Source organism: Thunnus maccoyii, chromosome 14 (genome assembly GCF_910596095.1).
Source record: "Thunnus maccoyii chromosome 14, fThuMac1.1, whole genome shotgun sequence".
Lineage (NCBI taxonomy): Eukaryota > Metazoa > Chordata > Actinopteri > Scombriformes > Scombridae > Thunnus > Thunnus maccoyii.
In genome coordinates, this window is record NC_056546.1 from 19357911 (window position 1) to 19381930 (window position 24020).

The window sequence follows — 24020 nt, forward strand, 5'->3', positions numbered from 1 at the left end:
GGCCCTGTCTGGACAGCTAGGAAAATAAACACAGCGGCTTTTTTTAACATACACATACTACCAGAATGAACTCTCTGGCAGTTCCTATCACATACATAAGCACAGCATGTGTTTATGTATGTGAATATTTAAACCTGCAGTGCGGAACTTTTACACATAAATGAATGTCTATTACATTCAAGCCCTTGCCAAACGAGTTCACACAATGCTGATTAAGCCTATCACGGCCAGATAAATCTCTCTGTATTTCAAAGTATACAGAGTTTTTAAATCTCATGTCAGGAGGGACATTCCCATACTGGCTGTTTGAATGTGCACCTGGATACTTCAGCCGGCTGAGCCAGCTGTCTTCCGGTTAGCTGTCTAACCTAATGGGGATAACTAATTGAATTGTGCAGCTCTTCTAGACTGTCCAAATGTTATTGGATCGAATGGATCAAATTCTGATAGTGAAACGAGTCAATTCACGGGGTTGTGTGGCGCTTGCGGTAATTTATCCATCATTTTACAGCTGCAACAGTAGCGACGGAGTAGGCTATGGTTGACAGTGTTTTTGTAATTACTCTCACTGCCAGAAGGGGGAAACAAAACTCCTGCACTAAAGCTTTAAAAGCAGCTGATGTTTATCCTTCCCAGAGCCTTGCACTACAGTTTATCTGAAAGAGGAGGTCAGATGACACTCATTTGGTAAACTAACAAGTAAGGGAAGTGCATGATAACACACAAAATCTTGCAATACTATAATGTGTTATCTTGACATTTGTGATATTCAATCATGCGTTTTGTCAGTGTAAACAAATAAATAATTATTTACAAACTCTAGCAAAAAATGCAAACAAACAACAAGCAGAGCATAAATAATTTACAAAAAGGAATTATAATACAGACTTAGTATAAACATCTTTGGCACTTACTAAAATGGCTTATTTAAATTGTTCATTCAATTTCTCCATAGAAAAACACATTCAGGATGAAAAGAATGAGGAGAAACAGTTATGGACTTGAGACAGCTAAATGATAATGTTTTTGGTTACAGTTTATGTTTGTAAGACACTGTAGGTTTAGTTGTTCTGCAAGACAGAAGCCATGAAATGGAGCCGGCGGACAGCAATGTATCAAAGATAAGGAACAACTGAGTCATTTACAATTTGTAGAAAGTAGAAAACTGTAGGAAAGCACATACAGCATGTAAGTGGTTGTACAATGAATCCTTTAAAAATGTAGACATAAGTACACTAGTTATAATTAGATATTCTGCAGAGGCTTTTCAAAACCCGTCCACTCTCATCCGTTTTTCTTTCCCAGCAAGGGAAATGTACACAAGTCACCAGGAAAACTGAAATTGGCCATGGTTTCCTCTCCAGTGGGTGGATCAAGGCAAAACACGGAAAAGTATGGAAAGTCTCATTTACGTTGAAATGGATTTAGTGATGACGTGATGTTTACTTTGAGAGATTCTTGTCTTTGTGTCTCTCTGATGTTTTTCTATCCAACTTGATTCAGTTATCTGTGGAAAGATTGAGAAAATAGCTTATATTACCGCCACATTTATATCCTAATTATAATCAAAACTAGGACACTCAGCGAGATTCACACAATCAAAGTGCCAAAGTGCAGCAACAACATATGCATTGTGTGCATCAAAAAAGCGTGTCTTCAATAGCTGTGATTGTGAAAAGGCTGCAGGCTCATTTTCCACTGTTAAGCGCTGGACAGAAGATCTGGACCTTGGAACAACACACAAGGCCTTTCACAATGCATCTGGGGCATTGTACACGAGCAAGCTGACAAGCACAAACACAGCGTAGCGTGACACTTTTTTCTTGCTTCAGCCAACATACAAAACATAACCACCTCATCATTACCTTGTGAACACTGTTGGCAACTCCGGCTTATCTGAGTATTGAAAAAGATGTTGAAGGTTTAAAGATTTTTACCCACATTGTACCCCTCTGTTTTTGATATTTTTATATATGTATATACATGTATCCACATATGTCTATATTTGTGTTCACATCACATTCACACAGACACATACATATACATAAACACACATTGAAGCTTACAAGGACCAAGAATATTCTACATGACTAGTACCGGTAATACCCACCAATCCCAAGACTAGGCACTTAGACATAGGTAAGTCTGTATATTTATGTATAATGTATATGTAATGTTCATGTATTGAAGCTATCTATCAGAGTTTCAGGAGCAGGACCACACCGCAACTGTGCCACTTCCGGCATTCCTATAAATACCCACCTACCCCTCTCCTCCTCTTTTGCTCTACTATTCTGCACCAGAACCGAGATCACACAACATCGCCTTGATCACACTCAGAAAAGTGAGCTGCTCCTCTATCCTACAGGCAACATCATCCATCCACTCACCTTACCTTGAGTGTGAACTTCGTCTCACTATCCCCATCAGACGATGACTTACTCGAACAACCATGTCCAAAGTTTCTATCAGCTCATGCTAGCAGACCCAGCGACAGAAGCAGAAACTTCTCCACCACCTCCGTGCCTGATACCGGGCGGCTCTTGGATTATGGAAAGCGGCATAATCCAAGAGCCGCCCAGGAAGTGCGTGAGTCCAGCAAGCTTCAACGCAGTCTCTTCCATCTCATCTTTCCTCAACATACAAGATGACTATAATTCATCTGACATATCCTCCGTGTCTCCCAGCCCAGCTCCCTCATCAGAAAAGAGAGGACGAGGCAATTCAAGGACAGTCCATCGCTGTCACTGCCGTTCTCCGACTCCATCACGTCTAAGGACAACTCAAGCCTCCCGTCATCATCCCAACTAATCTGGCCTCACAACACAGTTGCCAGTTGCAGTGTCACCACACCCCAGTGAGGTGACACTGCAACTGGATCATTCCCTGATGACCAGCCTTCATCAGAAATTTCCGACTGGACTGTTGCCACTCTTCGAAGAACACTAAAAAATAAAGGAATTCCATTTCATCGAACAGACTACAAAGCAAAGCTTTTCGATGCTCTCATGTCAGCCTTTTGTGCCCATCGCTCCTTCAACACCAGCTCTCTTCCAGGTGACGTCAACACACATACTCCAACAACAAGCTGTGATGTCAGCAACCCCATTAAAGGGACAGTTCAACTATATCCTCCAGCTCAAAGACAGCAGAAAGAGTACCAACAGATGGGGGTCATCACCCAGAACAAAAAACACCAGGGCTTCACCAACTACCTCTTGTCAATATTTAACATAATAACCTACTTCAGATGGAACACCCAACACCGGAATACCAGGGCCCTCCACCTCCAATCAGGTTTTTCAATACCAGCACCAGCAGCCAACATAATCCAGGGCAAACAACACCGGGATGTCAGTGCCTCTCACCATCCAGCTCCAGCAATCACAAACGCCAGCCTTAGCAGGTGAACCTGGTACTGGGATTCCAGTGCCCCCTGCCGCCCACTTCCAGCAACCACAGTAGCTTGCTCTAGCCGGGGCATTTGGCACTGGGATGCCAGCACCCCCAGCTGCCCTCATCCAGCACTCACATCAGCCTGCCACAGCTGGGGCTCCTGGCATGGAAATGAATGGGAATGGGAAATGAACGATTACATGGCCATTATCCTTAATCTGGCCCTCCGTTTTGGAGGCAGTGGTTTCTACTGATATCACTTCCACTTCTGAAGCCACAGTCTTCAGCAATTCAATGAGGGCTCATACTGGGGCATACTCAACAATGAAATTTACTGCTCCTTATGTGGTGCCTGTCTCACCCAGCCTGTTCCTGCTCACTACTCACTACAACACCATCAATCATGCCATCTCCCTCATCAAACTCTCCGGGAAAGCGACGTGGCTCTCAAAAGTGGACATCACCAGCGCCTTCAAAGTTCTCCTCCTGGCAAGATGCATATTACTTTGCTTTTAGGCTCACCTGTGGTTGCAGCCCTAAACTCTTCGACACCCTGTCGGAAGCCCTTTGCTGGATCCTGTCTAACAACTATGCCATTCCTTGTCCATCTCTTGGACGATTTGCTTATCAATTCTCCTCCCTCATTGACACCCGCTTCCAGTCTGGTCACTCTGATATCAGTTTTCTCCAACCTCAGGGTTCCACTGTCTGCAGAGAAAACAAAGGGCCCCTCCACATCCCTTGAGTTCCTCAGAATCACTCTTGACACAAATCTGTTTCAGGCTTCACTTCCAGTTGAAAAACTCAACCAAATCAGCCTTCTGATCTCCAACTTCCTCCTCACCCCATGCTGCACCAAATGCAAACTTCTCTCCCTCCTAGGCCACCTCAACTTCACCCTATGCCTCATTCCCCAAGGCTGAGCCTTTATCTCTCACCTGCTATCAATTGCTTCTTCTGTCCCATCACTCTTGAACTCTACCTCCATGGACAGTTCAAGCTGTGTCAAACTCTATCTGTGGCTCAACATTCCCACAAACCGGAACGGTATCACCTTCTCCTACAACAACCAACTGACTCATCCACACGACATCCATCTGTACACCAATGCCACTTCTTCTGCTAGTTTTGGGGGTTTCTACAATGGAAGATGGTTTGCAGCACAATAGCCCCCAGAGCTCAAGTGAATGCCAGATTGCTTCCTCTGCTCTTTCGGAAATATACCTCATAATAGCCACAGCCATTCTGTGGGGCCCTGGGGGGTCTACAACTTTGCAATCATAGACATAATCAACAAAGGATGCTCCAACATACTGTTTATACACCGCCTAATCTGGCACTTGGTGACACATCGATTCGTTCTCCACGCAACTCATGTTCCCGGTCACTCCAGTGCCATTGCTGACTCTCTTTCCCGTTTCTCATTCCAGAAGTTCAGAAGCTTGGCACCTCATGCAGATACCCACCCAACACCGGTTCCTCCATATTGGGCACTGACATTCAACCTGTAAATCCTGCCCTAATACCTTGTTGATTCCCAGAACTTTATCATCAACAGCCTATCACCCTCAACCCTCTTGTCCTACTGGACAGCTTGGAAGAGTTTCCGTTAATTTCATGACCAGTATAACATAACCTTCCTGTCATCCAATCTCATCACCATGACCTGTTTTGTTACCTACACCCATTCCATGATGGCCATCAAAACACATACCATCAAAGTTTACCGCATCACCGCTACATCTGTTCAGATCTCAAAGATCTCAGATCCGCTCAGTCTTGTCTTAAGTAACTGGAGGTTTAGGGGGTCCGTCACACCCGGGTGCTACAGTGGATTCCCGGCCGAAACTTCCCCCAGAACGCAGACAGCAAACGGGGGAACTACAAGAAAGTTTCAAGCCTTGCACACCAATCATTTTTCATTAATAAATCTTTTGAATGCATCGTGTTGATGGTGTGGTCCTTGCTTGTGAAATATGTAATATGGCAATACCACTTTTACATCACATGCATTTACAGTAAGTCTTTGTTTATGCACTTGATGTATAAGCGGATATTTCTGTTAGGAGTTGTTATATGACATGTTGGCATGTCTAACTGTGTTTTTTCTGGCTCAGGAAACAAAAGATTAGAAATTAAAGGAAGTTTGTCAACCCCATAAAGAAAGTTTATCATGCCCTGATTTATAATTAAACCTCATTCATATGGCAAATTCAACACTAAGGAATTAATTGTGCAATTAACAGCTCATTCACACAGACAACAGTGGGAATTACAAGGTGACGCAAGTCACCTAAGTAATATAGCATCTGACAGTTGTAAAAACATTATCCAGTACACTTTCCTTTGACCCGGTTGCAATTACTCCAATATTTTTAATGTTGGGTTACTCTAAAAAGTCAGGTGTACTTTTGTTTCGTTGTTGTTTAATTGATGTTTAGCACACAAGTGTAAATCTCTTAGGTGTTGCATGTAGTAGTTTTCTAAGCTTCTATTTCTGCATACCCACACACATATAGACACACACCATTTTTTCAATTGCAAAACAGTTATGGTTATAAATTTTAAGAATTTGAAAGTGTTTCTACTAACCTCTGCACTCATACTTGAGGTCGGAGAAGAAGACCAGCTCTTGCGAGAAGACAAACAAACCTAACCTTCCTCCAGCAAATGTCTTGTCATAAACTGGTCCTGAGTCAGCCATGATCTGTTTACCTTCATAGACCACAACCCTGCAAATAACATGACAAACATTTTAGCTCTTACTGTGTTCACATTATAGCACTTATGTATACTGTAGTTCAGTGGTGGGCAAAAGAAAATAGTCACAGAAATAGGGGTCTATGGCTAAACCAACATTTCACTTAAATTAGATTATTTAAGCGATTATTATATGATTCATTTAGCACTTTGATAAACTTCTTTCTTTTGTTTGTTTCTCCATGTTCTCACTATTTGCCTCTTTTTCTTTGGAATTTGAGTGATTACATATCATACATACAATATATACTGTACTACTATGGACTGTTGGGTTTTTCTTTGATGTACTGTCTACTTTATTTCTTACCTGATGAAACCAGTCTTTGGTCTGTGGATGAGATGCCACCTGTAAGCTGTGTAATCCTTCCATCCAATGTTTTTGGGGTCATGCCACAGAGTACGCACCTATTTAAATTCATTAACAACATTAATGAAAAATACTGTCACAGCCTTTAATACAGACCAAATAGCATTTAGACCTCAGCCCACCTGCCCGGGAGTGTTGCCTGTGTGCCACAGAGCATTCCTGAGGTTTTCTCCAGTGCCAGTGGTTGAGTTGACAACTTTGAGTGAAACACCAGAGATGCCAAAGGCCTTGGAGGGCTTGTCCTCCCAGTAAGTCTGAGTGATCTGCTTCCACATCACTACGTAAAAGCGCCCACTTGACTGGTAGCCGAACACAAAGCCTGCATAGTCATCATCTCTGTCTGTGTTCACATACATTGTGCCACTGAAGTCCACAGCATTGAACTCATCAAAGCCTGTGATGGTGCAAGAGTTGGATGATGCTTAATGTTAGGACTCTTTTTAGTCAAAATGGATCATTTTTAGAGCAGTAAAACAACAATAAATTGTTAGCAAGTACAGATGTGTTACTCACCTACTGCAATGCCTGGGTCAGAGTTGGCAGTCTGAACAAGCTCTTTGCCCTGGTGTCTGACCACCCAGTTGGGATCAATTTGAGTGGTTCCCTTAGGATCCAAGTGGACCATCTGGAACTTCCTGAAGTCTGTGAAACTGATGGCATTGTTCTCTGGACACACATCAATAATATCCGGGATATTGTCGTTGTCAAAGTCGTCTTTGCAGGCATCACCTCTTCCATCGCCTGTTACAAAAGACATCAAATAAATAAGTCTGACCTAATTTAAATTAGACGTGCATAATATATACTAGAATTTTTTCCTATTTTTCTATAGTTTACAAAAATCTCTATGGCAGCTAATATGAGTGTCATAATACTCCCACTGCAGTGGGCGTGAGGAACTCTTCCAAGTTTGTATTAAAAATGAATGGAAAAATAGCAATTCCTCCCAACAAACTAACTTTAATACCTTTGCCAAATCAACTGAGCCAAATCAGCCATCTTTTCATGCTGTGACAACTTCCATTGATACTTGTAACTGTCTGAAGCCTGAAATCTATTAGAGCCACACTGTAAGCCAGGAGCACACAGAGGAAAGGACGCCAGTGGCTAATGAAGGCCACTGCGTGGAAGTAGCTAGCTGCTTTCTGTCATCATCTTTGTTATTGCACAAGGGGCTAAAATGATTCCATCAAATAAACACGATCTGACGAGCTGTGAAGAGCATGAGAGCGCCAGCGTCCAGGGCCTTCCTCCTTCACCGTCTGTTTCCAGTTACAGGCAGCTGTACAAACTCCAGGTAACCCTGCTCAAATTGGGCACTGCGGATTAATCAAGAGCAAAGCCTGAAGGAAATAAAAACTTCACAGCCTGGCCTGTGCCCTCTTGGGCTGCTCGCTGAAGTCATGCAGAATGACATCACCCATGCCAACACAGTGCTTGACTCTTTCCACAGCCACTGCATTTCACACCTGCTGTAACTGCACTAATTGCTAACTGTGAAGATATCTGGGAGAACTGAAGCAAACTGTGAACATCACTGTGTGCATGGAGTCCAAATTATTGTTGTGTGCAGGCAGTGGTGATTTTAATGGTATTAATTAAATAATTGTAATGAATTAATGTTGATTAAATTGTCATTAAATTAGTAATTATCAATCAATCCAAACTTTTTAGCCAACATGGGTGAGAAGTCTTTAAAGTCATTAAAATTTGGATAACTACAGTTCTATAACAACCTCCATTTGTGTGTGATGAAATCTTTAACTTCCCAGTAGCTACTGGACCTTGTGATGAGATTATTTTGTCAACTGCTGCTAGGTTTTATGTAATACAGTAATATGCGTTTAGGTAGCATATCATTACTACATTACATAAAACCCATGTAAAACTTAAAATATTTACAAGAAAGCAACAAAATGTTTGTGTACTTACTGTTTTATCTTTTGACTGAAAACTTACGTACATGTGACAATCATCATAGACTACAAAATTTTGAGGTTTTCCATAAACATTGCATTTAAAATTGGCCAGCCACAAATAATAGCTGCATCAAACCTGTTCAAGCCTTTAGCATTAAATATTAAAAGTGCAATGTATGGATGGCAAACTGTTCTATAAAATTTTGAAAATGTATAACTGATCTAAGCTTGGTCAACATAAGCAACAAGTAATTCATCTAGCTACAAAATTATTGGTTTATTCATAGCTTTGTTGTTGTCCGGCTGCCTAGTTAGATAGTCTAGAACGCACAAAGCAAAATTAACATAAATACTGCTCAATAATCTTATCCTGAGAATATTTTAAATTAATTACCTTAACTCATGCAAATGTTAACACTAGTTAACACTTGTAATTGAATATTAAAAGTTAGTCCCCTTTGCATTGGTTTGTTCTTTTTTTGTAGACAATATATTAGACAAATGTATTGTTTTACATTCCTGCATTTTGGACTGAGCACTTGGTAAAAATGAGCAGCCACCCACCCTGCAACAATTAACCCCTTTAAAATCTTCCATCCTCACCATCAGAGTCCACCTGATCTTCGTTGGGTGTCAGTCTGCAGTTGTCCTTGTCATCAGGTATGCCATCATTATCATCATCATAGTCACATGCATCTCCTTTGCCATCCTTGTCATGGTCGGCCTGGTTGGCATTTGCCACGTAGGGACAGTTGTCCAGGTTGTTCTGATGTCCGTCTTCATCGATGTCCTGGTTATTGTCACACTGATCTCCGACCAGGTCATTGTCTACATCAGTCTGTTGGATAAATACAGGTTAAACATGTCCTGTACCATCTATAGTACTATGGCATGTGATTATATTGTATACGGTGTGTTACAGTACCTGGTCAGGGTTGTGCAGCAGTGGACAGTTGTCACAATGGTCACCAACTCCATCCATGTCAGTGTCCTTCTGGTCAGTGTTGTACACATACGGGCAGTTGTCACTCTCATTCAGAATGTCTGAGAAAGACAAGGGTAGGTGATGACATTTGCTTGATAGTTTAAGGTAGAAGATATAATCAATAACTACTTTGAATGGACTGATTACAATATTTGATATATATTTGTTTAGGCTTTGCTAAGATGTAATTATTTTACCATCTCCATCAATGTCCACTGCGCAGGCGTCCCCTTCTCCATTGTTGTCGGTGTCAATTTGAGCAGGGTTGTGCTCATAGGGACAGTTGTCACAGCGGTCGCCAACTTCATCCTTGTCAAAGTCAAACTGACGAGGATTGTAAAGGAGGGGACAGTTGTCCTATGGTATAGAGTACATGTCTGTTAGAGAATTGACCGCCACTGATCATCGTGAATGTGATGATGATGAATACAAACGTGTTAAAAACTCTCGTACCCTCTCATCTAGAATTCCATCATTGTCGTCATCCTTGTCACAAGCATCTCCTTGACCATCTTTGTCAAAGTCTTCTTGTCCAGAGTTGGGCAGACTGGGGCAGTTGTCCTGAAATAGTGGGAAGTTCATCAGTTTTACAGGTAACTTCATCACATAATTGCTACAGACTGGTTAGCACGTTGTTCTCCATTAATGACAGAAGGAAGGTGACAAATATTTCAATTAAATACCTTCCTGCAGTGATAGGTGGCGTTGGCGCCACACACAAGGTTCTGATTAGGCCAGCCGTCCAAGTCTGAGTCTTCTCCACAAATGAAGCCATCTCCAGCGTAACCAGTCCTACACTCACACTTGTACATTGGGTCACTGAAGTGGCTGATGTAGATGCATTCGGCAAATTTGTGACAGTTGTGTGTCTTGTCCTTGCATGGGTTCTCTGGCTCGCACACCTGGAGAAATGAGGGAAAATGGAACTGTATTATGAGATTTGCCACTAACTAATGTGATCTTCCAAAATTAGGAAAAAGATGGCCCTCTGTGTCCTGGTCCTGTCTTTTTTAAGTGGTTTCGATTTTGTTGTCAGTACTTTCTTGAATGCCCCTCCAAACTACAGGACAACTTCAGATAGAGGTGGATGGTTAAAGGAGAGATTTTGGTCAAAGCCTTAGTGTGGGGCACTTCTGGGCACAGTTGATTTCACAAAATCCCACTTAATGCATCAAACATCCCACAATGACCCACTATTGCCCCTTTACTGCAGCACAAGGTATTCACAGCTGCCACTCATTACCAGAGGATGAACGCAACTCCAGTTTGGATGCCACTCCATGAGCTCATAGAGCAGAAAGTGACAGGGAGAAAATGCCTTTGATCAAAACTGTGAAATGGAGCCCTCTAATGCCAGCGATGAGACAATTCCCTTTTTCCCAAATCAATTAGTGAAATTGGGGCATCAAATCAAAGACAAACAGCTGCAGAGGCCAAAGAGTGACAAAATGGTCCACATCAGAGACGTTGGAAGTAGTACAACTTCCCTTTACTCCACCAAACATTTTTTTAATAAAAAATTGGTGCTTAAATTTGTCTGACTTTAATTTCTTTCATATTTCCTTACAACATGAAGATTATATGCTTTCATGGCCTAGTAATGTGATTGTCAGAAATGATAAGTCTGTCTCCTGCTCAAAGCACTTCATGCGTCTCTAACTATTTAAACAAACAGCCAGGCCAGTGCACTTCGCATCATCTTGAGCCAAGAAGGGCTCCTTAGCAACCTAGGAAGAAAAACTGTTGACCCATTTTAATAAAGATTAATATAACATATGCTGTAGCCTATATGTGCATTCATAAAATATGAAATAATGAATAAAGTCAGTAAATGGCACAAAATAACATGATGTGCACATACTGTATATGCAGTCTGACGTAGTCACATAGACATAAACACAGAGCAATTTTTGCATGTTAGAACTTGATGCATGCACACATTGACCTAGTTAGCTAGCAAGTCGGGTCAAATTAGGCTAGCGGTTCAAGGCAATGTCACAAAACAATGTGTTTTCAAAACCTCCCTCTGAGCCAGCTAAGTGCCCGAGAGAGAGGGAGAGAGAGAGAGAGAGAGAGAGAGAAACGATAGCTGACAGTAAAAGTACAGTTCTGAAAAGTGTCCAAATGTGCAAGGTTCCACGCACCAACTGAACTAACTGCAGGTACTTATTTTCCTACCTTTTATTTATTTATTTATTTTTTGCCTATTTTTATTTGGCCTTCTGTTCTGTTTCACACAATTTATTTCTGAGATATATGATTATATGGAATAGTCAGCCTTCATTCAGAAGTGGTCACTGGATAAAGTAGGTTACAAATATTTGTACATTCAAGGGCCTATGATTTGCCTAATGAGTTTTGATTTTTTTTATTAAATGTTTTTATTCAGATTTCATGATTGATAAGAGTATGCATGACCTAAGCTGTGCCTCTTTGATATGAACCAGTCATAACAGTCATAATAATAAAAATAATAATAAGAGTCATAATAATAAAGATGCTTTGTGAACATCTATATCTTTCTTTCTAGTTTTCTTAACAGGTGTATGCTTCTCAGATTATTTGAAATTAAAGACTTGGGTCAGGCTCATCAGCACTCCTGTGTTGGACAGTGCTGTCCAGGGTGGGGCACCATGAAAGAAGTGTTAACAGTGTGAGGGGTAAAGTAGTCTATTGTTGTGAAAGGTTTTACAACATTTTGCATGAATCAAAGCACCGATCTATTTAGTATCTACAGTAAAATATAGAGAAACTGCCTCTGATCTTACAATAAAAATGGCAGATATGTGTAACATATGTTTGTTGTTAAGAGTTGCTCAACTCTCTTCCCTCTCCCTCTGCTCGCTGATACTGGGTCAAGGTGTCTCACATTCATATATGGTGGCCCTGGGCCTCCCCTCCAACACTATGCAAACACCTACCCTGCAAGATTGAGGCCGATAAACCACTCAAGCTGTTGCTTCCATCATTCATAAATTTGGATCTGACAAAAATGCACTGTTTTTGAAAATACTCACTTGCTTTTGGAGAAAGCTACAGGAGTATCCAATCAACAGCCTGTTGCTGGTATTGACTCACCTGTTTGTTCTTCTTGGCAGCCTCCACTCCCATACCAAAAGGTTGGGTGCCCTTGTAGCGCTTTGGACAGGGCAGGCAGTGGAAGCCTGGATCAGTGTTGACGCAGCGCTGCGATCCACCCACTTTGTAGCAAACATCAGACACCATGTCACACTGGAGTAGGGAAAGAAAAGAAGCAGCAAATGCAAACAAATAATTACATGAATGAAATCTTAAACATACATCTGGTTTGTGCAGCTAAGACAAACAGGAATCTTTACCTCATTAATGTCCTCACAGTGGGTACCATTTCCACGGAAACCAGCAGGGCATGGGCCACACTCCCAGGAACCATCTGGAGAACTGTTGCAATCCACTCCCCCAAAGCACGGGTTAGACAGACAGCCATCTGCAAGGGATTTAGACAATAAGAATTCATACAAACAAGGGAAATTGATTTGTTGATCATTGCTTGACATATCTGTAAAGTATGTCTCCAAATGATTCAACTTTCATTTGTAATGTAAGGTCTTTATCCAACTTGATGCTTCAAGATAAATTCCCACCAACTGGAACAGACTTCAAATGGTTAGTTCACCCGAATTACAATTGCAGATATTTTGGGATTTGTTGCCACCAACCCGATACAAGATAGAGTTAAATTGTATTCTGTTCATGGTGCTCACAGCATTGAAAAATGACATTAAAAAAAATTCAACAACATCTCTTTTCGGAAGCAGTAACCCTGTTACTTGCCCAGTGAGGCCCTGCATTCAGTCAAAATAGTCAGCCATGCTATTCTACTTAAGCAAAGGGGATGCTTAGAGCTAAATGCTAAATCCCAGTACCAACATGCTGATGTGTAGCAGGTATAAATCTACTATGTTCACCAACTTAGTTTTGTGTGTTAGTGTGCTAACATTTGCTAATTAGTACTAAACACGCACACTGATTATGGATCTAGAGGACAAGTCAGGGGATCACCAAACTTGGTATATTTCATCATCTGGACACCCTGAATGTTTGTTTCATGGCAATCCATCCCATATTTGTTTAAATATTTCAGTCTGGACCAAAGTGGTGGACCAACAGACAGACCAACACTACCATCACTAGAGCAAAAACAAAATGTAGAGGGGCTGTTACTCACCAATAGGACATTCTTTTTTGTTACAGCTGTCATTGTCGTTGGCCTTCCCGATACACTTCTTGCCGCCATACTGAGGTTGCGGGCTGTTGCACTCACGCATCCGACTTTTGCTTCCACCTCCGCATGTCACTGAACAGGTTGCCCATGGAGACCAAGGACCCCAACCCCCATCAACTAAAAACAAGACAGAGGTTTAGTATACATACCTGAACAATATCTGAAATATAGCTCTATTTCAAAGATTTCAACTCTTAACTAAAAGTCCTAATTCTGAAGAGCAGCCAGAGTCAGAAGCATGGAACTTAATACTACAAGAGAAAACATACTGAGCTGATTTGGGTCAACATTTCCTGAAAGACAGACAGGAGGCCAGTGGGGAATGTTGCCTCAGGGGAGCCATGAGGCACGAGGATGTCTGGTTGTTTGACACAGACGCTGCTGTAATGGAGAAGCTGTTTTTGAGTGGTCCCCTTGTGGGCCGAAATACTCACTGGGACAAGGATTCGCAGTGCAGCGCTGAGTCTCTCTCCCACTTCCCTCACAGTCTTTTCCCCCCAGTTGCGGCACGGGGGCGTTGCAGTGTCGTATTCTGGTAATCTGTCCCTCTCCACAGGTCACCGAGCAAGACGACCACGGTGACCACAAGCTCCACCCTCCATCCTGGCGAACTGAGCATCAAAGACATCGGGCAAAGATCACCAAAACACACATGTCATGTGTTATCCTCTAGATTGTCATTCAGTCAAATAGTAACAGACATGTTTAATCTGCGAATGTAAAAAAAAATGGCCAACACATTTTCTACAAGTAAATATTATGCAATGTTGGTGACAATGGCTCAGTTTCAAAGATGTTCTAAGATGATTGCGCCAGTATTTATGTCATTGTGTGTAAACTATCCTCCATTGGTTAGACTGATTCAGTCACTCACACAGATGCAATGTAATGTTAGCTGCAAGCAATAACAGATGCTAATCCCACAAACTATCAAACACCCAATTCATCAGTTTCGGCATCCAGCACAAATCTAGCAAAACCCCATGACACCCCACCTCATATTTAGTATGTCTAATAGTCTAATTCATTAATATTTTATATTTTTGCATGGCAGGAGGCAGTGAGTCATTGCACTGTGGAACACCCTCTTAGCCAGTGATTTATTTGGAATTAACTGCGACTGGGCACACCCTGCAAGCTAAGCATGCGATCCAACTCTTCACTCGGATTCAACCTCACTCAGATGGATCCATTTTCAACAGATTTATGGAGGTGTGAACCCAGTCCTTTGCACTGAGGAGGATCTCATCTGATATTTAACTCAGTGCTGAGTTTTTTCCACATTTCCATCACGTTCCTCCCTCCCATATGTCATACTGTTGTTTGTCTTTGATTAGTGTGTAGCTGTGGCAATAGCACACACATACTTTGATCATGATAGTATCACAGCATGAGGCGGTTACTACTGGAGATAAATTACTTAAGAAAATATTCTCACCACGGCTGTCACATTTGCCCAGGCTACACTTGCGGGTCTGGATTGAAGGTCCGGTGCAGGGGTTACTGGTTGCATCACATGACCTGCCCCTTTGTTGAGTTCCTGTCCCGCAGGTGACTGTGCACTCTGTCCACTCTGACCATGGGGACCAGCCATCTTCGCTGTCTAATGCTAGAAAAATTAGAAGCACAAAGTTTTTATTTTATATCTTATTCTGCATAAGAGACACTCCCATATCCACTCACTGTTAAAAGACAATAATAAAAGTACTGAAATAGGACAATAACTGCGCTGTCTTTATTCTTTATGTCTGTCTGTTTATCACATGACTTCATCTGAAAAACCCACAGTAGCCATTTTGAGTGCCTTATACTTTGACCAATAAATATGTGGTTCGTTCACAAAGACAAACTGGCTGCAACAGAGCTGTGGTATTAAATTTTAATATGCGTAGTATATTGTTTTTCCAGCATATTGCACCATTAATTTAAAATAGCATGCATGCATAAAACTGCATGTGTGTTTATAACTGCCTTTATATGGTGAGTGCATTGGATAATAGGAGGTGCTGATTACTTACATATACACACAGGGCAGCACTCGCCGTCCACAAATGAGGGGCTGGCACAGGCCACTGGAGGGCAGGTAATTTGGTGACACACTATCTTGGACTCCTGCCATCAATGAATATTAAGTGATATATCAGGGTCATTCATATAGTATAGTAAATATGTACATATTTCCATACGACTCAGCTCTACCTGGCAGGTACATTTGGTGCAGCTGTCCACAACCCAGTCTTCCTTATCGTCAAACAGTCGGCCGTCCTGCCAGCACATGTTTTTCTCTTTTGAGTTCTTCATCCTCCCAAGGACCTCCTTCATGACTGTGTTCTCCTCTGTCTGAACATACAACAGCAGACAGGTTTTCAGTCAGAAATGATTAGGACACACTCATGGTAATGGGTACACTGCATTCCACTAAGCGAAGAGAGCACATGTGAAGTTACTTTTCACCAGGTGGAATGCAGAATAGGACACTCTGCTCAAGTAGAAATACTGCTACTTACTTTAATATTACTCTGTAGAAATAGAAATAATATAATAATAAATAAACTGTAGAAATAAGATTTCTTAAGTTGAAAACCAGTAAAGTTAGCCTCTGTACATATCATAACATTTAAGGGTTAGAGAACCATTCCACCAATTTTCAACCTTATCTCTATCTATCTGAATTAAGGATATAGCATGAAAAACTCCTGCAGTTGTTGCTGATGTTCTCTGTGTTTCTGGGGCGCAGCTGCAAAATCTGTTGTTCTTCCAGCACCAGTGCCGTCATTTGGCATGTGCAGTGACGTAGTAGGGGGCAATGAAAAACTACAGGCTATTTCAGCTTGGATTTCTAGTCTCTGCCTCTGGATAGCCAGAGGGTGTGCTCTAGATGCCGCTCCAAAACAAAACTTCTTCCTTCTCTTCGCAATAAATTTTAAAGTGTCGTATTTATTCGAGCCAGAGCATATGGCCGAAGAAATGCAGCAGAGAGAGGCTGAGTCCAAGTTGGGCATCAGAGTCTTGCATGCTCAACGAGCCAGCTCAACGGGCTGGAAAAGTCAGCTTTCTCAGTCAATATGAACACTGATGAATTTATTGCCTCAATTGACTACATTTACCACCAATACTGATTGGACATTCACATAAAACATGGTGAAATTTCCCTTTAAATGTGCATCCTGCCAACCTGTACCTATCCAGTGATAATCTGAAGTAGAAACCATCATATATTTTAAAGAAATCTTTCTCTCAGATCATCTTATGAGAGAAAAGAGGCTCAAAGAACCAGAAAATGTTTCCAGAAAAAGTGTTGTTCAGTTATACACATTATAATCTCCAACCTGATTGGAGACCCAGGGATTTCTGGCTGGACTCCTGAACACTTGGGGGCTGTCAGTCGATCGATAAACTACTGCCAAAGCTTCTTTTTGTGTGTGTGTGTGTGTGTGTATGTGTGTGTGTGTGTGTGTGTGTGTGGTGGTGGTGGTGGTGGGGGTGGGGGGGTGGGGGGTGGGGTGGTCCGTTTGTTGGAAAAGGGAGGTAGCAATGTGCAGCACTAGAATCTAAGACACCACTCGATCTGGAAGAGCCTCAGGGACCCTTCTCATCCCAGCCGTTTTTTTTCCCAAGGTTCATGCCCAGACTCTCTTATTGCTGGGAGGCTCCCAGAGGAAACACATGGGCTGTTTAAACACAGCCAGACATTAGACTGGACCCCATCGCTGCCAGGGGAACACTTCCTATATCCACATGTAACATGTCATAAAATCTGTCTGACTCACACCGCCACAGATAGCAGGAGTCAAAGGGGTTCAGCCATCACATGCGACTCTATAAACAGCCCTGTGGCTACTTACTGTTTCCTTTCAAACCAATGTAGGTTACCTAGTAACCTAATTTAAACCCCATACCTCCTGGCTGCCGCACTGAGGATTGTATCATTTATTTTCCTAAAATGTCATGGTTTTTTTTAAATGTTAATTTTCTACCCTCAATCAAAAACAGCTTTTCACATTCATCACTGAAATTGGCCTGTAAAATAGAAACAAAACAGGCAGTAGCTTGTCTAAAACCAACTCAGGTCAGGTTTATGTTGATTTACACTGCGTAAGAGGGAATCAGTCAGGGTAACACATTTGTCACTTCTGCTACTTACCACTTTTTGCAAGCCTTCAATAAGGTTACTGACGACTACACGGAGGCCGTTGAGCTCCTGTAACATGGTGCTAAGCTCCTCGCAGGAGCGTTCACACATATCTGTGCCCGCTTCATCTGTCTTCTGACCAATGATGTTCGTAGTGATGGAGGGACTCACATCCACAATTTCTGTGCTCTCGCTCACAATATTGGCATCATCTGGAGGAGAAACAGGAGAGGCACCAGGGTGAATGAGCAAGCAAGCGAATGAGTTAGCAACGCAAACTGCTGATGGAAAACATATTTGAGAGAAATCATGATTGAAACTCAAGGACTCTGATCAGGGAACTGAGCGATTTCCTGTTTTCCTGTAGCCGGCCGAAAGATCACAACAATGTGGTGATTATGATGTTTATTGTGTTCCTGAAAACAGATGTTCCGTCAGCAGTGTTTGATTTGAACAATTTATCTGTTTCAAACGGTGACGGTAAATCTTTCCACTGGAGATGACAGCAGGGTTGGCCGTGGGTGGACGCAGGGGAGGAGGGGGGGGGACTGACATTGGGGAGCTCAAAGCAGAAATCTGGGTGTTCTTGGTGTGATGAGAAAACCACACCGTCGTCATAAATCGCAATGACCTTTTAGATAAGTGGACACTTCCAATATGAACTTAACAGACTGGAGTGACAACACAGATGGATTTACAAGGAGCCTGTGAAGCTCACAGTTCTAATCCCTTAGTCCTTAGTCCCTTGTCTAGATGTCAACACAGTAAAGTCCAAAGTGTTTGAGAACCCCTTGAGTCACAGCATTTATCATTTGTAAGTTTGCTGACTCCTCTCTTCTTGTCTCACTCTTCAGTGAAATGTGAGAGGAAATATAATCTTCAACTAGAGGGTTGCTTGATGCGTGTTAATAAGCTAAATGTTGAGTGTTTTTTGCATGATCTGCAAATCTGGAGCAGGAAGTCTAGCCTAGAGTAACGTGTCTGCCAGCTGTGATCTTTGCACAGTGAAGACAGGAAAAGATCCCAAACACAGAGGAGGACAGGACATCTTGATTGAGCATCCATTCTTTCATGTTCCCTCAATTTTCTCCTTTATTTTTCCCTTTCACTCCAACCATCGAATAGCAATTTGGGCATGATAACCTTTTATGAATGTGTGGTTGAGGAAAACAAATACACAAGTCACATATCAAAGCTCCATGGAATGTCTGTCATTCAGCCAGAGCACAGCACATATCTGCAACTGGTTTGGATCTTGCTATGTAAATTGGTGAAGATTAATAGCAGACTGGGGACTCTAAATCAAGAAGTCATCCAAATTGCCCAATGATATCCCACTCCTAGCCAGCGCTGTGTTTTCTTTCCCTTTCAGTCTGCTGGATTCATTCAAATCTCAGGAGGGCTTCACGCTGTGTGTGCATGTGAACGCGCGCTTGCTTGTCTGTGAAAGTATTTACACATTCTTTTCCCTCGTGATAGACGTGTGCTATTTTTTAAAAAGCAGATAGAGGAAAGAATTAAAAAAGAGAGCAAAAGGTTGGGTAGCTTTAATACTCCTCATTAATGTCCAACATGACAGTTTTTATGAGCGCGGTTTGTGTGGGTTTATGAGTGTCTTTTGGCATTAAAATTGCTACCAGTGCAGAACCTTGACTGGTACCAGCCAGCAAGGAGAAAACTTCCAGGCCTTGATGACATTTGTTAAACAAATAAACTCATTCAGCTGGAATTCAACACTGCTTGTGGCAACAGAGATGCAACAGCTGCTCTATCATGCACAAACACCTCATATGGATTTGCTTTGTCACAGTGAACTAAAGACGCTGTTTCCAGATCTGGTGACCTTTATCTTTACTGAAAAAAGGATGATTATCTACATATTTATTCTTTTTATTCGCAGCCGCTCTTCGTGTGAGCCCCACTGAGGATCATGAGGTACTATTCCTCATGTGAGCAAAGCTTCAGCTGAGAAAAGCAACCCAATCAGCCAATTCATGACTTCACTATGTATGTGTGTGTGTGTGTGTGTGTGTGCAGCTGGAAGTGGAAGCTCCCTGCTCTGCAGTATAGCATTCATTTTCTCTTTTCTATTTTCTTTCCCAGCACATTATCCCGAATCCACTGCCAATGGAAATAAATGTAAGCATCTGTATCTCCTTTTGTGCACCACGCACACTGCGCGACCTCAAGTCACTGCGTCGACACTGCTGTTTCCGTAAACATGAAGTAATGCTGGGAGATTTTGCCACATATCAAATCTGCAAGCTTATGGACCACTTCAAAAAAAAGAAAAAAAAGAAGAAAAAAAAACGACCATTGAGTTGAATTTATACGAAGTGACTCAACTGAGAATGCTGAACTGTTTGGTCTGGAAAGTTGCTGTGGTTGATAGGCCTACTTAACAAAACACAGATACTGTGCTTTAGAGGCTTGCGTGTGAGGGAGTTTCCCAATCACATCTGCAGGGCTTGAAACAGTTTGCAAATACAATTATTTTGACTCATCTTTTGGGTTATAAAAGTCACATTAATAGAAATGGTTCCCACAGATGGAATATGGTTGGAACATTGGGGTGAATGCTGGTTTAAACACAAAAAATCCAACTCTTACCTTGCTTGGTGACCTCACAGTCTTTGCTCAGGAGGACATCTTCTACTGTGGTGTCAAAGATGAAACGCACATTCTGCAGAAGGCCCTGTTAGATGAGAAGAGACTCATCTTTATCACTGTGGTTACAGTTTCTGATATGTTTTTGGCTACATTATTTCAGGGGTATCCATTTTTTATACAATTCAAGCATGCACTGAGTATCAGTCTGGCACAGCTTACACACAAACACACTCAAACTTGAGCCTGGAAGTTCATTCTTGACCTTTTCACACACATTCACACTCAGTTTTACACACAACGGGCAATTTGGAGTCTATATTTGGAGTCCTCTCCACTCAAAGGCAACACTGAGCCACTCAACTTCAGGAAACTGTTGTTTAAAATGAGCTTTTATTATAAGCCTAGGTAAAACCACAGTTTTGTTTCCTAAAACTTATGAGACGTGACAAAAAACTGCAGGGGCCTTTTAACGTGTTTCACCCAGCACGGCTGAGAGAGGCACCTAATGCTCCTAGATCTTCTGAAATCCTAGTCTAGCTACCAAAAAGCCATAGTCTCAGTCTTACCCTGAAGTGGTTCTCGCGGATGGATCCCTTTGCAACATACATGCGGCTTCCCTCAGCCTGCAGGTGCTCATAGAAAGGCTCATCCAGGATGAAGCTGTCTATCAGGCTGCAGCCCACATACAGATTTGCATTTTCCCCATGAACATGAAGAGTGATATTCTTCCACTGTGAGTCAGACAAGTCAACATCCTCGAATGAAACTACGTTCTGTGAGCCGTCCACCCAGTACACCAGATCCAGAGTGTTGGCCCGTCCGTTGGACACAATCTCGAACTGCCGCCGGCCATCAGAGCTCTCCAAACCAATCAGGGTGCCCCGTGAGGCACGGTCCTGGCGTATGCTGGCCACAAACACAAAGCCCTCATTGTTTTGGATCTGTCGCAGTATTTGTTTTAGTACAGGGGGTCTCACTGGGGGCAGGTGGTCGAAGCGGATGAAACGGTAGGCAGGGGCATCTGAGTTTTGGCCCCTGAACTGTTTGGCTCCCAGAGTCCTGCGTGAGATGTGGCTGATTTCAAACAGGTCAAATGATGTCTCATCCTCCTGCTCACCATCTACAGATCACACAAGAAAAGAAAGGATGCAAATGGACAGTTACTTTGGAAGAAAAGAAGAGCTGATAAGATTTTTAAAAAATTGAGTCCCAAACTAATGACAACATTTCTGGAGGGTTTAGTCTTCAATTTCACTTTTTCTCCCTTTAAAATTTCACTGAAATGTCTAATTACACCTAAAATCAGTCGCAGGTGTTGCATTGAGCTTATTTCAGTTATCATATAATAATATTTTTTTTAGCCACTATAATCATATAAAGGTGAACATGTTTTTACTTACCTTGAGGTACTGCGTGGAGGAAATGAAATGATAAGAGCAGCAAGTAGAGACTTCTCCTGAGTATCATATCTCCTTCAAAACACACAAAAGAAATCATTTTCATTAGTTTCTGTCTCAGACTTTTGTCTTTTTTCGACATCCTGAGGCCATCTCAAATGTTGACTTTGCACTTGAGCCTCTCATGGGACGATTTAGGGGGGAAAATGATCTAATTATGCCACAATTAAAAGGAAAATCAAATCCGGCGTACAGCCGTGACTATAAATCATTTGCAGCCAGGCACCACAAAGCCTGCAGACTTTGTATTGTGGTCTAATAACTTTCTGTTAAGGAATGATATCGCCATCATCTTTTCAGCTTCATCTTTTTACTGTTTTCATTACTTGACTACCAGATGTGTTAAATTTGACTCACACCTTATTCTATCTCCAAACGCTGAAAAAGTTCGACGATAAATAGCCCAATGCGCCGTTCATTCAACTTACCTGACAATGCAGTTTTAGTTTTTAATGCAGTCAGATATCCGGCAACAAGGAAATGAAGAAAAGTCGAAAAAATGCAACTTATTTGACCGATGGTCAAATGAATGGTTAGTGGTATCTCCTGTAAGCTCGTGCGTAAAAGCGTAAAGTCCACTTTGGTTGACTACATCCACAGACTGAGGGACTGGAGGCACAACAGTGACTGAGCCACTCACCTCCCTCCTCTTATATAGAGGCTCGCAGAGAGCCTGTCAATCAAATCTTTTGGGGTATGAACCGTTTGGGGCCGGTTGTTAAGAGACGGAGTTACATAATTACCTTCCGATGGCGTAATTTTCTTATCCGTGCTCACACACAGAGGTTGGTATGGGGGTGGGTGTGAGACCCCTCCCTCTCCCCCTCTCTCCCCTCACCGTGATGCCCACCATCCCCTCCCCTATCAGAGCCACCCTCCTATGTGTGTCTGGAGCTAATTCACTTTCACTAAGGAGAGAGGTGGAGGGAAGCAGGCTGTTCTACTCTCTGGAGTGACAGAGTGTTGAAGAAACCATAACCAAAAAGTTAAATACTTTGCTGCACTACTAGTAGGTGCACTTTATTATCTACACTCATAAAATTAATACCAGCAGAATTATGATAAATTCAGAAATTTATGGGGTGTAAAACAGCACTTTCACCCCTCTTCTGGCAAAGCTGTTGTTCACTTTCTTGGATATTATAGGTGATCTTTCAAGAAATAACTACACAAGCATAAAGTAGAACTTTCAAAATATGTGGGTGACTGCAATTTGACCAAAAAAGTGATATAATTCAAAACTCACAAAATATAAATAACTCAAAGTGAGAATCTCAGCTATGTCAGCAATGTGAGAAAGAAAAAAAAAAACATGAAAATGACCCCTAATACAATAGATACTTTGGATGCTTCCACTTTGCTGGCAAGCAGTGTCTTGCGTCTGGAGATTGTCAGATTTTTGCCAAGGTTTCCCTCTTTGGTGTCAGAGAAAGAAAAGCTGATACAACGTCTCATTCTTGGAGCCCATGTTGAGGGACTGGATGCGGATAGGCCTTTATGTACCAATAGGATACGTCTCGGGGTTGGTTTGCGTCAATTGGAAATGTGCATTCCATTTAGAGGAAAAAAAGGGGGTGAGGAACAGACAGTTTCTTACCAAATTGGGTGAATGCCTCTCAGCAACATGGATTCATTAGCCTGACAGAAATTAGAAACAGTAGTGAACAGTTAGTTAGACATACGAGAATATAACGATGCCCGCTGATGATAAAAGCATTCTGCAGGGACCAGAGAACATCAGATTAATGCTGTCAGGGGTGGAAAAACTTGAAATACTCCACAGACTTGCACTCATTAGACGTGTTAGTGCATCTGTCAGCTGTAGTTTCTCTAAATATGTTTAAATCTGTTTCAATATGTTCCCTTCAAATCATTAATCATCAAAGTTATAGCATTGGTTATGGAAGAAAAGAAATCATCAGTTTTTGAGTGTCATAGGACCTGATTGTAACCTTTTGCTGGATACATACTCAAATTACAAATGACACATTTAATACTACTTTTAGATGATTAAAAGCAGACTTTTTACACAATAACTCTAATTCTAAGAATGTAATCACTGTCAGCATTTACCCAGTAGTACTAACTAATGAGGCTTTAGAAGAATGGAAAATAGTTGAAATGTGAGGT

At 41.9% G+C, this 24020-nt stretch overlaps 1 protein-coding gene across 4 annotated transcripts; it reads right to left on the bottom strand.

Annotated features, from left to right (window-relative positions):
- Positions 1-208: 208 nt before the first annotated feature.
- Positions 209-23674, bottom strand: thbs2a (thrombospondin 2a). 4 transcript variants are annotated; one of them, XM_042433796.1, is made up of 23 exons: positions 23488-23674; positions 21834-21905; positions 21000-21553; positions 20434-20518; positions 17836-18035; positions 15891-16031; positions 15710-15803; positions 15130-15300; positions 14126-14302; positions 13635-13808; positions 12766-12893; positions 12506-12658; positions 10111-10329; positions 9881-9988; positions 9625-9784; positions 9368-9486; positions 9046-9280; positions 7037-7264; positions 6646-6917; positions 6464-6561; positions 5989-6128; positions 1866-1896; positions 209-1507 (listed from the first exon to the last, which is right to left on the bottom strand). In XM_042433796.1, the coding sequence occupies exons 2-23, from the start codon at positions 21898-21900 to the stop codon at positions 1504-1506; spliced, it is 3558 nt and encodes a 1185-aa protein (XP_042289730.1). In that variant the 5' UTR covers positions 21901-21905; positions 23488-23674; the 3' UTR covers positions 209-1503. The 4 variants fall into 4 exon arrangements, with proteins under 4 accessions (XP_042289730.1, XP_042289729.1, XP_042289727.1 ...); XM_042433795.1 differs by lacking the exon at positions 23488-23674 and adding an exon at positions 22634-22686; XM_042433793.1 differs by lacking the exon at positions 23488-23674 and adding an exon at positions 22319-22597.
- Between the last annotated feature and the right edge of the window lie 346 nt (positions 23675-24020).

Bases quoted from the DNA above. Each gene is read 5' to 3' on its own strand.
- thbs2a (XM_042433796.1), bottom strand. From the start codon at position 21,900: ATGATACTCAGGAGAAGTCTCTACTTGCTGCTCTTATCATTTCATTTC. The intron at 6,562-6,645 runs GTGGGCTGAGGT...GAATTTAAATAG, and splicing joins CAGGCAACACTCCCGGGCAG to GTGCGTACTCTGTGGCATGA. The intron at 6,129-6,463 runs GTAAGAAATAAA...TGTTATTTGCAG, and splicing joins CCAAAGACTGGTTTCATCAG to GGTTGTGGTCTATGAAGGTA.